Source organism: Sapajus apella, unplaced genomic scaffold (assembly GCF_009761245.1).
Source record: "Sapajus apella isolate SASKATOON/1434 unplaced genomic scaffold, GSC_monkey_1.0 scaffold159, whole genome shotgun sequence".
Lineage (NCBI taxonomy): Eukaryota > Metazoa > Chordata > Mammalia > Primates > Cebidae > Sapajus > Sapajus apella.
Window position 1 is genome coordinate 1,795,545 of NW_022437099.1, and position 16,948 is coordinate 1,812,492.

At 46.2% G+C, this 16,948-nt stretch overlaps 2 protein-coding genes and 1 non-coding gene across 10 annotated transcripts in view; 2 read left to right on the forward strand and 1 right to left on the reverse strand.

Moving 5' to 3' along the window:
- The first annotated feature begins 8 nt into the window (after positions 1-8).
- On the forward strand, positions 9-13,216 carry AIMP2 (aminoacyl tRNA synthetase complex interacting multifunctional protein 2). 4 transcript variants are annotated; one of them, XM_032266506.1, is made up of 4 exons: positions 9-261; positions 5,079-5,285; positions 7,744-7,975; positions 12,690-13,216. In XM_032266506.1, the coding sequence occupies exons 1-4, from the start codon at positions 127-129 to the stop codon at positions 13,076-13,078; spliced, it is 963 nt and encodes a 320-aa protein (XP_032122397.1). In that variant the 5' UTR covers positions 9-126; the 3' UTR covers positions 13,079-13,216. The 4 variants fall into 4 exon arrangements, with proteins under 4 accessions (XP_032122397.1, XP_032122399.1, XP_032122400.1 ...); XM_032266508.1 differs by having other exon boundaries at positions 14-141; XM_032266509.1 differs by lacking the exon at positions 9-261 and adding an exon at positions 305-336.
- On the forward strand, positions 6,479-6,615 carry LOC116542000. Its single transcript, XR_004265032.1, has one exon. It is a non-coding gene; the product is annotated as a small nucleolar RNA SNORA42/SNORA80 family (small nucleolar RNA).
- The window catches only part of EIF2AK1 (eukaryotic translation initiation factor 2 alpha kinase 1), a 40,691-nt gene continuing 36,953 nt past the window's right edge, over positions 13,211-16,948 (reverse strand). For all 5 annotated transcript variants that reach the window (XM_032266501.1, XM_032266503.1, XM_032266500.1 and 2 more), the window contains one exon: positions 13,211-14,198. In XM_032266501.1, the coding sequence (XP_032122392.1) occupies positions 14,067-14,198 (132 nt within the window). In that variant the 3' untranslated portion in view covers positions 13,211-14,066. The remainder of the gene's footprint in view (positions 14,199-16,948) is intronic.

The following is a 16,948-nucleotide window of genomic DNA, read 5'->3' on the forward strand; positions in this document are numbered from 1 at the left end:
TGGACTGCGTTTTCCCGAACGCCCGCAGCAGGGTCAGAAAGGAGGTGGCAACCCTCAGTCGTGGCCTTGGACCGTTTCTGAACGTTGGTGTCTGGCAGCGCCACCCCCTCTTGCTTTGGTGCCGCGATGCCTATGTACCAGGTAAAGCCCTATCACGGGGGCGGCGCGCCTCTCCGTGTGGAGCCTCCCACCTGCATGTACCGGCTCCCCAACTTGCACAGCAGGAGCGGCGGCTCTGCGCCGGGCACAGGCCACGTGCAGGTAGGAGCGCTGGGTGGGGCTGCGTAGTGCGCACGCGCGGCGGCCGGCTGCTGGCCGCAGTTTCCCCAGTCTTGAGCGAGTGCGTCCCATCCGGTTCGCGGCCCCACCTGGCCTCTGTGCCGGACGGCCTGGGACTCACTCAAACTTTTGTCCTTTGAAGATCTATTCAGGCCGGGCTCCGTGGCTCACGCCTGTAATCTCAACACTTTGGGAGGCAGAGGCGGGCGGATCACCGGAGGTCAAGAGTTCGAGACCAGCGTGACCAACATGGTGACACCTCATCTCTACTAAAAATACAAAAATTAGCCCGGCGTGGTGGCGAGCGCTTGTAATCCCAGCTACTCCGGAGGCTGAGGCAGGAGAATCCCTTGAACCTGGGAAGGCGGGTTTTGCAGTGAGCCACAATTGCGCCACTGCACTCCATCCTGGGCAACGACGAGAACGAAACTCCATTTCAAAAAATAAAAATAAAAAAGATCTATCCAGACCGGGCGCGGTGATTCATGCCTGGAATCCCAGCACTTTCGGAGACCGAGGTGGGAGGATCGCTTGACCCCCGAGAGTTTGAGATCTGCCTGAGCAACATAGCAGGACCCCGTCTCTATTTTAAAAATGTTTTAATTAAAATAAAAATCTATCCATATTTTTTATTTTTTTCACATATGGCTGTTTAAACTTTTTAGTTCAGCGATTCTACCCTCTGAAAAGTGAATAGCACATAAATGTTCATTTTGAGGAATTACAAAGCAAACCCCAGGGTCACCACGGCCCAGGTTGACACACGTCACTGCTCCATTCTTTCCACTTAAACCTTTGTCCTGGAGGTCTTGATTTTTATGATAATTATGTCCTGCTTGTCTCTATTATTTTGTCAACTAAGTATGTGTCCCTAAACGATATAGTCTATTTTTGTTTTGTTTTGTTTTGGTTTTTGAGACGGAGTTTCGCTCTTGTTACCCAGGCTGGAGTGCAATGGCGCGATCTCGGCTCACCGCAACCTCCGCCTCCTGGGTTCAGGCAATTCTCCTGCCTCAGCCTCCTGAATAGCTGGGATTACAGGCACGCACCACCATGCCCAGCTAATTTTTTGTATTTTTAATAGAGACGGGGTTTCACCATGTTGACCAGGATGGTCTCGATCTCTTGACCTCGTGATCCACCCGCCTCGGCCTCCCAAAGTGCTGGGATTACAGGCTTGAGCCACCGCGCCCGGCCCTGTTTTGTTTTGTTTTTTTATACGGAGTCTCACTCTGTCACCCAGGCTGGAGTACAGTGGCGTGATCTCCATTCACTGCTACCTCCACTTCCCAAGTCCAAGCAGTTCTCCTGCTTCAGCCTCCTGAGTAGCTGAGATTACAGGTGGCGTCCATTGCACCCAGCTAATTTTTGTATTTTTAGTAGAGATGGGTTTCAGGCTGACCTTAAGCGATCCACCCACCTTGACCTCCCAAGGTGGGATACAGGTGTGAGCCACTGCGCCCGGCCCCTAAACAATATAGTCTTAATATAGGTAAGCATGCAGTATATATTCTGATGTGTCTGGCATTTTTTTTTTTTTTTTTTAATGTAGAGGTGGGGGTCTCACTACATCTCTAAATAAAAGGTGGTTATGGAGATCCAAGGTGATCTCAATCTCCTGGCGTCAAGCGATCCTCTAACCCCAGCCTCCCAAAGTCCAGGGGTTACAAACAGGAGCCATGGGTGCCCAGCCCTGGCTTCTATTTTGTAGACATGATTTTAAGAGTCATTTTATTGTAACAATGGAAGTATTCATCTTCTCTATAGTATACTGTTCTGTTGCATGACTCTGCACCATATACTTATCCATTTTACTTGCTCAGGGACACTGGATTGTTTTCCATTTTAACCTGCTATGAATGATTCTGCAGTGAATACTCTTATACAGAGGAGCAGGCATGGGGTATGTACTAATGAATGAGACTTCTGGCTCAGTGGCCAGTCTGGCTTCCACTTTGCTAAATTGTTTTCCAAAGTAGTTATACTGGTTTATGCTCTCACCGGCAGGGTAGAAGACTCTGTGATGTTTGCACCCTTCCCAAAGCTGGTGGGTGTGGTGTGGTATTCTAAGGTAGTTTTAGTTTGGGTTTCTCCAGACTTCTCTAAGTTGAGGACCTTTTTTCATGTTCATTGGCCGCTGTGATTTCTCTTTTGTAATGTACCTGCTCAAATCTTTCACCCTTTTCTCATGGCAAACATACATCCCATGTTTCCAGCAGGAGAAATGGGTCTGTCTATTCTGACACAAGATGGGTGAATCGGTAACTTTTCTGGTCTGTTTTCCCACTGCTTTTTTTTTTGGAGATGGAGTCTCCCTCTTGCCCAGGCTGGAGTACAATGGCACAGTCTCAGCTCTCAGCCTCCTGGGTTCAAGTGATTCTCCTGCCTCAGCTTCCCGAGTAGCTGGGATTCCAGGCAGGTACCACCACGCCCTGCTAATTTTGCATATTTTGTATTGTTAATAGAGACAGGGTTTCTCCATATTGGCCAGGCTGGGCTTGAACTCCCGACCTCAGGTGATCTGCCTGCCTCAGCCTCCCAAAGTGCTGGGATTACAGGTGTGAACCGCCTTGCCTGGCCTCCCACTGCTTGTTTTCCTTCTGTTTTCTTTAATGGCTTTCTGCCTAGATCAGGAGGAAGGGACTTTCTTTTGAAACCCAGTAACACAACTGTTATTTCAGTACAGAGCTAAGATAGAAATAGCAGACATGGTTCAATGGTCCCTGCCTTGGAAACAAGCCCAGTACTCCTTCAACTACACAGTCCCATGAGACCAGAAAGACAGCCCAGGTTGGAGAATGTCACCTCTCATTGAAGACCAAGTTTTGCAGGGGTTTTTGGTTGGGTGGTTCTGTCGTCTGCTGCCTAACTTCCTTTGGGCTCTTATTTGTGAACTTAGAAGACATGTAATCTCACTTTTCTAGCAATTTCTCTAGGAGATGATAACAATGTGGACAGACAAATAATTAGCAGTAAAACATCTTTGTCAGGTGCGGTGGCTCACGCCTGTAATCCCGGCACTTTGGGAGACCAAGGCAGGAGCATCACTTGAACCTAGGATTTAAAAGCCAAACTGGGCAACACAGTGAAACCCCATCTTTACAAAAAGTACAAAAATTAGCCAGATGTGGTGGCATGAGATGATAGTCCCAGCTACTCAGGAGGCTGAGGGGGGAGGATCACTTGAGCCCAGGATGTCAGGGCTGCATTGAGCTGTGATCGTGCTACTGCACCCAGCATGGGCAACAGAGTGAAACCCTGTCTCAAAAAGGAAAAAAAAAGGCCAGGTGCAGTGGCTCACAGCTGTAATCCTAACATTTTGGGGACCCGAGGAGGGGCAGATCACCTGAGGTCAGGAGTTCAAGACCAGCCTGACCAATATGGAGAAACCCCGTCTCTACTAAAAATATAAAAATTTAGCTGGGCATGGTGGTGCATGCCTGTAATCCCAGATACTTGGGAGGCTGAGGCAGGAGAATCACTTGCACCTGGGAGGCAGAGGTTTCGGTGAGCCGAGGCCACGTCATTGTACTCCAGTCTGGGCAATAAGAGCAAAACCCCGTCTCAAAAAAAAAAAAAGGAAGCAAGCAATCAAGCATCTCCAGGGTAAATGAGAGCAACGTGAAGAATAAGCTGCTTATAAATACATATAAATTAAAACAAATTGATAAAAACAATATACCACATCACAATCCAGTCCCAGCAAGGAAAACAATAGGCCAACATTAGACGGCACCAATGAGATAAAACAGATCTTAAACATTTTATTATTCAGATCACAAAGGACTAGATAAAGCTGCACTCAGAGCTTCTAAATCACAAGCCACGTTACTCAAACAGTGCTTCAGACTTTCTTCATTCCTGAACAAGTTTTTTGTTTTTGTTTTGTTTTTGTTTTTGAGGTGGAGTGTCTGTCACTCAGGCTGTAGTGGAGTGGTGCGATCTCAACTCACTGCAACCTCCGCCTCCTGGGTTCAAGCGATTCTTCTGTCTCAGCCTCTCGAGTAGCTGGGATTACAGGTGCTCACCACCACGCCCAGCTAATTTTTGTATTTTTAGTAGAGATGGGGTTTCACCATGTTGGCTAGGCTGGTCTCGAACCCCTGACCGCGAGTGATCTGCCCCTCTCAGCCTCCCAAAGTGCTGGGATTACAGGCGTGAGCCACTGCCCCCTGGCCCTGACTGAGCTTTGAATCCAGCTGATGCATTTTTGGCCCTATTGGAGCAGACATCCTACTGTCATTTGTAGAAATTAGCAAGCTTATACACAAACAAGAGATTGGAAATATGACTCAAGACTTACCATTAAGTAACAATATTACACAGGTAGTAGCCCTCCGTGTCACACATCTTGCTTTCAAAATTATTTTCAGTCAGCACCTGATAATGTTTTTTTTTTTTGAGACGGAGTTTCGCTCTTGTTACCTAGGCTGGAGTGCAGTGGTGCAGTCTTGGTGCACTGTAACTTCTGCCTCCTGGGCTCAAATGATTCCTCTGCCTCAGCCTCCTGAATAGCTGGGACTACAGGCGCATGACACCTAGCCTGGCTAATTTTTATTGTATTTTAGTAGAAATGGGGTTTCACCATGCTGGCCGGAATGGTCTCCATTCCTCACCTCATGATCCGCCTGCCTCAGCCTCCCAAAGTGCTAGGATTACAGGCTTGTACGACTGCACCCAGCCCCTAATGTCTTCTTTTAAAGGGTGGGAGGCTTGGTGAGTGCATGGCAAATGATCAAATTTAAACAACACTGGTCTGACGGGCGAGGAAGTGAACATTTGGCTGTTGGTTTGTTTAGGAAGAGCCTAACCCGTCTCTGCAAGCTCTTGAGTCCCGCCAAGATGATATTTTAAAACGTTTGTATGAGTTGAAAGCTGCAGTTGATGGTCTCTCCAAGATGATTCAGACACCAGATGCAGACTTGGATGTAACCAACATAATCCAAGCTGATGAGCCCACAACTTTAACCACCAATGCATTGGACTTGAATTCACTGCTTGGGAAGGTAAGTTCGTTTTGAAAGCTGAAACGTCAGTGTGTGCTGGGTGGTTAGTGTAGGGAAATTGTGCTACTGTGATTAGTGCCTTGGCTTTCTAGTTTCCAAAGGCAGAGCAAAAAGCACGTTCATGTTTTTTCTTCTCTAATTGAGTGTTCCTTTGCACAGAACAGATTCCCAAGGCAGGAGTGAAGTCAGAACAAGCTCTAAAGCCTCTTGACTTCTCAGGCGGACTAGAGGACAGGGAGGATCTGTAGGCAGAAGAGGAGTCAAAAGAGTTACAGCCTCTGCCAGTCCTGGCATGGGTCCCGCAGCCTCCGAGCCCTGGAAGAACAGATCTCAGCTGGTTTGCTCAGTGTTCCCCAGAGGTTGAGCAGGGCAACCCAGATTCTCTTTGGTAGTAGGCGGACTTTCAGAACCGTGGCTGCCCAGGCATAAAAATCCTAGCAATCCTTTTGAAATGCATGGCTTAGGCCAGTCACAGTCTCATATTTCAAATGCATTTTGCTTGAATTCAGTTTGCTGTATTACAAGTAAGTTGCATCAGCCAGCTCTCATGATTGATGTTTACAGGCTCCAGCTAATTTATGGGAGAATCTGACATGCAAAGAAAGACCATCTCATTTGTTACAACAAAGTGGTATTTATTTGAGGGTGCAAAAGGGTTTGTCCCAAGCATCCCTACCAATAGCCTCCTCTAGAATTGGTGATAGAATAGCACTTAAAGACCTAAAAAATGCAAGCATCGTTGTGGGGTCTTTTCCAGGGCTGGGGTGTTTTGGTAACCTCAGTACCTTCTGCATTCACATATTCCTTCCCCTGCTCCTTCATTCAGCCAGTACTTGGCATGCACTGAGGACTCAGATGAGATGAACCAGGCCCTCAGGGAGCCCAAGCCTAGCAGATGAGTTGTCGAGTACGAGCGGCCGTGACAGTGGATTCTTGTGGTTCTGGGAGGCTTCTCAGAGCGCATGGTACTCCAGATAAATTCTGATACCTCAGATGGCCCAGCATCAAGTAATACAATATGTTCAGGGACCTGCAAGGCATTCTGTATAGCCTGACGTGTGGGACATTGGTCAGGAATGGCAGGCAGTGGACAGAAAGCCAAGGAGTTTGGCCATGAGTGTTCACATCAGTGCATTCATTATTAAGAGTGAAAGCATAGAAGAAATAAAGTCTTTATCTAAAAAGGCTGTCATGCATGGGTTTGGATTTATGATAAGCCCACCACCCCCAGACCTCTCATAGTGCCCCATGCCAGAGAAAATTGTGGCCTTGAACCATTGCCTGGCCTCTGTACCCATGGGCCACTGGCACTGAAGTGTGTTGCAGAGAAGGAGAAAACAAGGCTAATCAGTCCCAGCACTTCAGTTAATCCCTAGTATTTTAGAATCTCCCCACCACTCACCACCAATGAGATCTTGCGCCAAGACCCCTTCTTTTTCTTTTTTTTTTTTTTTTTTTTTTTTTTTTTGAGACAGAGTCTCTCTTTCACCCAGGCTGAAGTGCAGTGGCGCAATCTTGGCTCACTGCAACCTCTGCCTCCTAGTTCAAGCAATTCCCCTGCCTCAGCCTCCCGAGTAGCTGGGATTACAGGTGCCTGCCACCACACCCGGCTAATTTTTGTATTTTAGTAGAGACAGGGTTTCACCATGTTGGCCAGGATGGTCTCAATCTCCTGACCTTGTGATCTGCCTGCCTCAGCCTCCCAAAGTGCTGGAATTATAGGTGTGAGTCACCTCGCCTGGCCAGCCAAGACCCCTTCTCTTAAGGGGTTCTTCATGGAAACATCTTAATGAACACAAATTGTCTGTGGTCAGGTGTTGGAAAGATTCAGTAGCTGGAATAATTGCAGGAAAAAGGGACAAACAGAACTATCATTCCTAGGCCAGGTGCCATGGCTCCCATCTGTAATCCCAGCACTTTTGGAGGCCAAAATGGACGGATCACTTGAGGCCAGGAGTTCGAGAACAGCTTGGGCAACATAGCAAAACCCCATCTCTACTAAAAATAAAAAAAAAATAAAAATTAGCCAGGCATGATGGCAGGCACCTGAACCCAGCCACTCAGGAAGCTGAGGCAGGAGAATTGCTTGAACCTGGGAGGCAGAGGTGACAGTGAGCAGAGATCATGCCACTGCACTCCAGCCTGGGCAACAGAGCGAGACTCCATCTCAAAAAGAAAAAAAGTTTCATTCCTGTTAACGTTGTTTTATTTGACAGTGAAGTCAACTTTTTATTTGTTGGGGGTAAGGGGGTGGAGTCAGCTCATATCCCAGCTTCACTCCATCCTGAGCGAGTGACCTTGGATAAGTTACTGGCCGTAACGTGGAGATGATGCTAGTGCCTTCTTCATGGACGTGGAGGAGTCAGAGAACCCTGATTAGGCTCCTAGACTCACACCCGGCACAGTGGCGCACGCTCTGATTACTGTTACTCGCTACACTGTCTCGGTCTTTCCCCAGGATTATGGGGCACTGAAAGACATCGTGATCAACGCAAACCCGGCCTCCCCGCCCCTCTCCCTGCTGGTGCTGCACAGGCTGCTCTGTGAGCACTTCAGGGTCCTGGCCACAGTGCACACACACTCATCGGTCAAGAGTGTGCCTGAAAACCTGCTCAAGTGCTTTGGAGAACAGAATCCAAAACAGCCCCGCCAAGACTATCAGCTGGGATTCACTTTAATTTGGAAGAATGGTAAGTAGATGGGAATGAGTTAAACTTAGACACAGCTGACCCTTGAACACCACGAGTTTGACCTCCATGGGTCCACTAAAATCTGGAATTTTTTTTTTAATGAGACAAAGTGTCACTCTGTGACCCACGCTGGAGTACAGTGGCGTGATCTCAGCTCACTGCAACCTCCGTCTCCCAGGTTCAAGCGATTCTTCTACCTCAGCTTCCCAAGTAGCTGAGATTACAGGCATGCACCACCATGCCCAGCCAACTTTTTTTGTATTTTTTTGGTCAGGCTGGTCTGGAACTCCATCTGACCTCGTGAGCCACCACCCCCGGCCTTGTGGATTTTTTTCAGTAAATACCTTGGAAAATTTTTTGGAGATCTGCAACAATTTGAAAAAACTGGCATATAAACCACGTAGCCTAGAAATATCAAAACAAGTAAGAAGAAGCGATGATGCACAAAATATTTACGTACTAGTCTATTTTATCATTTGCTACCACAAAATGTATACAAATCTATTACAAAAGTTAAAATGCATCAAAACTTACTTACTATACATGGCACCACTTGCAGTTGAGAGAAATGCAAACAAACGTGAAGATGAGCATGGAATCCCAACTGCATAAAATTCACTGTAGAACATACTGTACTGCTGTAATAATTTCACAGCCGCCTCAAGTATGGGGTGTATCTGCTTCAAACACCATGTGACGCTAATCATCTCTGTGTGAGCAGTTCATTCATCTCTCCAGGAAATTGCATGTTGCAGTAAAAAGTGATCTCTTCAGGTTCTTGGGTATTTTTCATCATGTTTTGGGTATTTTTCATCGTGCATTGCCATTAACCTTGAGTAACACTGTGGGGCATTTACAAAGTGTCTCTTGTGATACGGAGAGTGCTCCTAAGAAGCAGAGAAAAGTCATGATGTTACATGAAAAAGTTGAATTGCTTGGTATGTACCAGAGATCTGCAGCTGCCACTTCAAGATAAATGAATTCAGTATAAGAACTACTGTTTAAAACAAGGGAAATTCAGCCGGGTGCGGTGGCTAACACCTGTAATCCCAGCACTTTGGGAGGCCAAGGCAGGTGGATCACAAGGTCAAGAGATTGAGACCATCCTGGCCAAGATCAGGTGACACCCCATCTCTACTAAAATAGAAAAATTAACTGGGCATGGTGGCACGCACCCGTAGTCCCAGCTGCTTAGGAGGCTGAAGCAGGAGAATTGCTTGAACCCGGGAGGCAGAGGTTGCAGTGAGCTGAGATTGTGACACTGCACTCTAGCGTGGCGACAGAGCAAGACTCTGTCTCAAAAAAAAAACTGGGGGAGGGAATTCATGAAGGCATCACTATAGCTACACTAACAGGTACAAAAACCTTGCATTTTTTGCAAAATACCTATTCACCTCATATTGAAAATGCAGCTTTTGGCTGGGCGCAGTGGCTCACCCCTGTATTCCCAGCACTTTGGGAGGCTGAGGCAGGTGAATCACCTGAGGTCAGGAGTTCAAGACCAGACTGACCAATATGGTGAAACCCCGTCTCTACTAAAAACACAAAAATTAGCCAGGCGTGGTGGCCTTCTCCTCTAGTACCAGCTACTTGGGAGGCTGAGACAGGAAAATTGGTTGAACCCAGGAGGCAGAGGTTACAGCGAACTGAGATTGCACCACTGCACTCCAGCCTGGGCTACAGAGTGAGACTCCATCTCAAAAAAAAAAAGACAAGAAAATGCAGCTTTTCTGTGGGGTGCAGGATTACTGTTAGGAAGGCATACCTATAGACTCTCATATGATTTGGGAAAAAGCAAAGTCATTACATGACAACTTGAAGCCAAAGGAAGGTGAAAGATCTAAAGCTGGAGAGTTTAATGCCAGCAGAAGATGGTTGATAATTTTAGGAAGAGGTTTGGCTTTTAAAAATGTCAAGATAACAGGAGAAGCAGCTTCCACCAACCAAGAGGTAGCAGACAAGTTCCCAGATGCCATTAAGAAAATCATAGAGGGAAAGGATCTGTGTTGACAGGTTTTTAATGCAGACAAAACTGCCCTCATCTGGGGTGGGGTGAGAAAACACAAAGGGCATTTATTAGTAAAGAAGAGTGAGCCCCAGGATTGAAGGCAGGGAAAGCTAGGCTAATCCTCCTGTTTTGTGCAGGGAGCACTCTTACCTATAAAGCTGCTAACACCCGAGACTTAATGGGAAAAGATAAACACAGCTGCTAGTCTTTTGATTGTACAACGTCTGGACAAGAACCCTTTTTGTGGATTAATTCCATTGATGCCAGTAAGGGACACCTTTTAACATTCTTCAGTGCTCAGCCTCTCAGAACCCTGAGTTAACATCAACGGTGTCAAAGTGGTCTACTTCTTCATAACACAACGTCACTATTTCAGCCTCTAGATCAAAAAGTCTTAAGAACCTCTGATGCTCATTACACACATCACTCTATGAAATAACTCTCAGTGCTATGAAAGAGAACCCTGGCCGGGCGTGTTAGCACACGCCTGTAACTCCAGCTACTCGGGAGTCTGAGGCAGAATTGCTTGAACCCAGGAGGCAGAGGTTGCAGTGAGCCTAGATTATGCCACTGAACTCCAGCCTGGGTGACAGAGCGAGACTACGTCTCAAAAAAAAAAAAGAGAACCCTGATAGGACATCATGAAGAGTCTGGAAGGATTACATCATTTAAGAGGCCATCATTGTATAAAAAGCTGTGAAAGCCATCACAGTGAAACAGTAAATTCGTGCCGGAGAAACCCGTGTCCAGATTTGCATGACTTCATAGGATTTACAACAGTTAATCAAGGAAACTAGGCCGGGTGTGGTGGCTCACGCCTATAATCCCAGCACTTTGGGAGGCCGAGGTGGGTGGATACCTGAGGTCAGGAGTCCAAAACCACCCTGAACAACAAGGTGAAACCCCATCTGTATTATTTAAAAAATAAAAAAATCAATCAAGGAAACCATGAAACAGATCATAGATAGGGCAAAAGTGGGTGGTAAAGAGTTTCAGGATCCAGATCTTGGAGAAATTCAATGGCTAACAGACATTGCACAGAGGAACTGACAGAAGACAACTTAATGGAGAGAAGTGCTTCCAAACCAGTGCCAGACAGTGAAGCAGCAGCACTAGAAAGCAGATTTCCATTAGACCGTCTGAGAGAGGGGTTCTGATCACTCAGGGCTGCTTTAGACTGCTTTTATGACCTGAAGTCTTCTATGATACAAGCACTGAAACTAAAGCAAACGGTGGAAGGATTCATACTGCATAGAACTGTTTTTAGAGATATTAAAAGGCAAAAGGTCAAATTATGATGTGTTTCCCTAAAGTTACATCGACTATGCTTGCCTCTCCTCCTTTCCTGCCTCCCCTTCCACCTCTTCCGCCTCTGCCACCCAAGACAGCAAGACCAACCCCTCTTCCTCAGCGGCATGAGGACCATGGGATGAAGACCTTTGTGATGATCCACTTCAACATAATGAATAGTAAATTCATTATCTTTTTCCTTTTAAGAGGCAGGATATTGCTCTGTCACCCAGGCTGGAATGCAGTGGTGTGATCATAGCTCACCACAGCCTCAACCTTCTGGGCTCAGGTGATCCTCCCACCTCAGCCTCCCAGGCAGCAGGGACTACAGGTGTGAGCCACCATGCCCAGCACCCTTATTGTTTTCTTAACATTTTCTCAAGTTTATCGTAAGACTATAGCTTATAATATATAGACTATACAAAACGTGTGTTAATCAACTGTCATGGGTAAGGCTTCCCATCAGTAGTAAGCTATTAGTAGTTAAGTTTTGAAGGAGTCAAAAGTTTTAGGTGGATTTTCACCTGCATGGCAGTGGGGCGCAGTGGCCTAACCCCCACATTGTTCAAGGATCAACTGTACTATATGATGTGCAACATGGTTTTGATAAGAGGCAGCAAGGGGTTAGGATATTCTGTAGCATACAGGCCATACAGCAGTTTGCATCAAGTCAAATCTTCTAAGTCTAGAATGCCTGTGGAGTTGTTGGAGAGGAAGAGCAGAGATGAAGCAACACGAAGATGCCCTTGTTCCTCTGCAAAATGTAGGGTTTCTGAGTGAGACACAGCTCAAGAGGGAATTGTGAGCTGTCAGAGGAAGGGGGTTGTCCAACCAGGCAAAGCAGGGAAGTCATGGCTGTCCACCATCTTGCCCTCACATTCTAAAACTTGCCATCATAGGGACACCAAAGTTATCTTCTCATATGGCCATATAAAGATGGATGTCACATATTCACTATCCCATGGATGTATGCCTCTTCTGGTTACGTTTTTATGGAGGGAATTGAGTTCGTGTCATTCATCCAGTGGTACCTTAACTGCCCTCAGCTTCACATAAGGGGAGCAATTATGAGGACTGAGAGCCTAGAAGATGCAACTCTTGGGTTTCTAGTCCTCAGCCCCAGATCCTTAGGCAACAGGGATTGGAGCAGGTGGTCTGAGGTGTCTTCTAGCTTCAGAATTGTCATCAAATACCAGGAATGGCTCTTTGGTTACTTTTTAACAAAATAGCATTTAAATCCTTTTCAGTATTAAGCATCTTGGAGACAGACTGAAAATGTGATGTTCTTGGAAACACCCTTTCCCGTGTCATCAGTTGTGGTTTTGGTGACTATCCCCTTCCACACTGAGGAAGTACCTACTTCCCTCAGGGCTACTCCTGTGATGCTACCTGGTGGTGTGTGTTTTTTCTTTTCAGTGCCAAAGACTCAGATGAAATTCAGCGTCCAGACGATGTGCCCCATCGAAGGAGAAGGGAACATTGCGCGTTTCTTGTTCTCTCTGTTTGGCCAGAAGCATAATGCTGTCAACGCAACTCTCATAGATAGCTGGGTAGATATTGCCATTTTTCAGTTAAAAGAGGGAAGCAGTAAAGAAAAAGCTGCTGTTTTCCGCTCCATGAACTCTGCTCTTGGGAAGAGCCCTTGGCTTGCTGGGAATGAACTCACTGTAGCAGATGTGGTGCTGTGGTCTGTACTCCAGCAGACCGGAGGCTGCAGTGTGACAGTGCCAGCCAACGTGCAGAGGTGGATGAGGTCTTGTGAAAACTTGGCTCCTTTTAACACAGCCCTCAAGCTCCTTAAGTGAATTTCCATAATTGATTTTAAAGGGTTTAGATCTTAAGAATGGTGCTGTTTCATGCCTATTACCAGTTAAGGGACTTGTATTAAGTTTCAAGTTCTTTTTATTTAGGCCAGTTGTGTCAATAAAAGCATCATGTAATTTGTGGTTCTCATTTTATTTAAAATTCAGCAAAATCATGTGCCATCTACCATGATGACTGCCAACTCCATGACAGACCCTTTCAAAAACCAATTCAGCTTGCTGCCCCTGAGATGTAATTGGCTGGGGAGTTGAGTGCTGTAATAAAGGAGGAAATGCTAGGGACAGGGCAGGGCAAAGGTCGGAAAGACATCTGAGCCGCCTTGAGATCATCTGGGGTGAGGAGTACAAAGTTCTGCAAGGGTGTGGTTTTGGGATGACAGTAAGTTGAAGTGGAGAGAACAGATAAAAAGGTTGGAAGTTGCACACTGTATACTGTTAAGAAGTTGAGTTTTATCTTAGAGGCAGCAGCAGATTTGGAGCCAAGGAATGAAATGGTCAGGCATCCTTCTGGTAATTAACATAGGAAGCAGTGTGAAGCGGGCAGGAAGACTGGCAGCTGTCAAAACTGGAACAGTCCAGTGAGTATGTGCAGGCCTGGGCTTGGGCAGTGACAGGGCGGGGAGCACAGGTCAATTTCCGCAGTAGAACCTTCTAAAGGAAGACCAGAGAGAGGGTCAACAAAGTTGAAAAGAGAAAGTAATTGAGGATGAGGTCAAAGCTTTTGGTTTCAGAGACTAGGCATATGGTAATATTTAGGTAGGAAATTGAGGAAAAGGAGCTTGTGGGGCAGAAAGGGAAGGAGCAGGAGCTTGGGGCACTCTTGCATCTTTAATAAATCTTGTAAAGGCTTACTAAATACAACTAAGAATTATATCAACTATACCCTAACAAAGATTAAAAATTTACATTCCAGTTAACTACCTTAAAGGTTTAAGCCCACTTTCATCCTACAGATACAGCCTGAGGAAGGCTAGACAGGTACACCCCCATCCTTTCCATCATCCCTCACCCCTTTGTCTTGAGAAAGGAGGTTTAGCTGCTTCTTTAGTTCTGCAATTTCTTTTTCTTGCTCTATTATCTTCATCTGTAGGGTGAGGTTAACCTGTAAGGAGAAAATTTTAAACTCTTAAAATAACTTACTACTTTTTTTTTTTTTTTTTTTTTGAGCACTCTTGCTGTTGCCCAGGCTGGAGTGCAGTGGCATGATCTGGACTCATTGCAACCTCTGCCTCCCAGGTTCAAGCTACTCTCATGCCTCAGCCACCCGAGTAGCTGGGACTACAGATGCTCTTCACCAAGCCCAGCTAATTTTTTATTTTTAGTAGAGATGGGGTTTTGCCATGTTGGCCAGGCTGGTCTTGAATTCATAACCTCAAGTGATGCACCCACCTCGACCTCCCAAAGTGCTAGGATTACAGGTGTGAGCCACTACACCCAGCCAAGGTTTCATTTTATAGAAAAAACTTTTGCAAGATAGTAGAAATCCTTACCACAAATACGTCTCCAATAGCTATCTTAACTGGGCATTAGAAAATCCCCTTCATATGTGAAGATAAATGTTTCTTTGCTTTTGTTTTTTTAGAGATGGGGTTTCACTGTGTTGGCCAGGCTGGTCTTGAACTGACTTTGTGATCCGCCTGCCTCGGCCTCCCAAAGTGCTGGGATTACAAGCGTGCACCACCGTGCCCAGCCATGAAGATAAATGTTTACACTTGATTTTAAGAACCACATCTGTGGCCAGGCCTGGTGGCTCCTGTATTTTCAGCACTTTGGGAGGCTGAGGTGGGCAGATACCTAAGGTCAGGAGCTCGAGAACAGCCTGGCCAACATGGCAAAACCCCGTCTCTACTAAAAGTACCAAAAGTAGCCAGGTGCGGTGGCTCGTACCTGTGATCCCAGCACTTTGGGAGGAATAGGTGGGCAGATCACGAGGTCAAGAGATCGAGCCCATCCTGGCCAACATGGTGAAACCCTGTCTCTACTAAAAAAAATACAAAAATTAGCTGGGCGTGGTGGCGCGCGCCTGTAGTCCCAGCTACTCAGGAGGCTGAGGAAGGAGAATTGCTTGAACCAGGGAGGTGGAGGTTGCAGTGAGCCGAGATCACACCACTGCACTCCAGCCTAGTGCCTGAAGACAGCAAGTCTCTGTCTCAAAAAAAAAAAAAAGTAGCCAGGTGTTGTGGTGAGCACCTGTAATCCCAGCTACTAGAGATGCTGAGGCAGGAGAATCACCTGAACACAGGAGGTGGAGGTTACAGTGAGCCAAGATTACGCCACTGTACTCCAGCCTGGGTGACACAGGGAGACTCCATCTCAAAAAAAAAAGATAAACCACATCTGTTATTTTCAAACGCTTTCAAAAAGAAAAGTACCACACCTACCTGTTTTTACCATTTAACAAAATTCAGTTTTGCTTGACAATAAGCCTTAAATAGAAGATAAATCAACCATCTGATTATTTTAAACAATCACTACAAGTGGTTCCCCAACTAGTATACATCAGAATCACTTTAAAGTTTCATTACAGTACAGGATGCAGCCCCATCTCCTCCCTAAATTTCTCTTTTTTAATAGGTCAGGGGACTGAAGGGTCTGAGAATTCTATGACATTCCCAGGTGATTTTATGCTGCTGTTCTGGAAACAACACTTTGAGAACCGCTGCGTTCATGCAATGCTGCTCAAACACTGTGAATGTCAGTCACTTGGGAAATCTTGTGGAAATACAGATTCTGCTCACTATGTTGGGGGCAGAGCTCCCAGGTCATGCCAGTGTAGCATGTCTGAGGACGGTACTTTGAGTAGCAAAGCACTAAAGAATCGGAGTGTATCCTGAATTAGGCTTTTATTAAATCTTAGAAAGTTTCTAGAGGAACAGAATGGATGGAATCACCTGTGGTCTCCGTTATGTGCTGAGAGACTACATGGCACTCTAAGGACAGGTCAGGAAGGAGAAAGGGAATGGGGTGGCTCTGGGGCAATACCACATTGCAGGACTGAAAGCCAGAACCACACTGTTGAAAGCTGAAAGCCCTTACATTGGCTAAGGCAGTCTCTGCTATCATGGTTACATCTCCAACTCACCATTAGAATTACTGCTGCCTTTTACCCTTCAGTATGCAGCTCTTTTTACTATTAGGTACTTTCCTTTTTTTTTTGAGATGGAGTCTCTCACTGTGTCACCTAGGCTGGACTGCAATGGCGCGATCTCGGCTCACTGCAACCTCCACCTCCCAGGTTCAAGCGATTCTCCTGCCTCAGCCTCCCGAGTAGCTGGGATTACAGGCACGTGCCACTGCGCCTGGCTAATTTTTTGTATGTTTAGTGGAGATGGGGTTTCACCATGTTGGCCAGGATCATCTCAATCTCCTGACCTCGTGTCTGCCCACCTCGGCCTCCCAAAGTGTTGGGATTACAGGTGTGAGCCACCGCACCCAGACACTTGTAGGTACATTCACAATAAGAGATTATATATCATAGTTGGAAGAAAGAGCAAAACAAAACCCTTTCACTGACTTAGCAAGATGAGGCTAGAAACTGAAGCTGATAACTCTTAGAGTAGACAGGTAGTAGGGAGTCAACCTGCTTACGTGGACAATGAGTATGAGTGTGCTACTGATACTCAACCTAGTACTTGATACAGTGAGGGAACTCTGAGAATGGGTTTAAATATTTTGTTTGCACCAATAGGAGTCTAAGCTCAACTATTCACTGAAACAAGAGTCACTATTTATTTTGAGTCGGAGTCTCACTGTCACCAGTGGAGTGCAGTGGTGTGATCTCAGCTCACTGCACCCTCCACCTCCTGGGTTCAAGCAATTCTACTGCCTCAGCCGCCCCAGGAGCTGGGATTA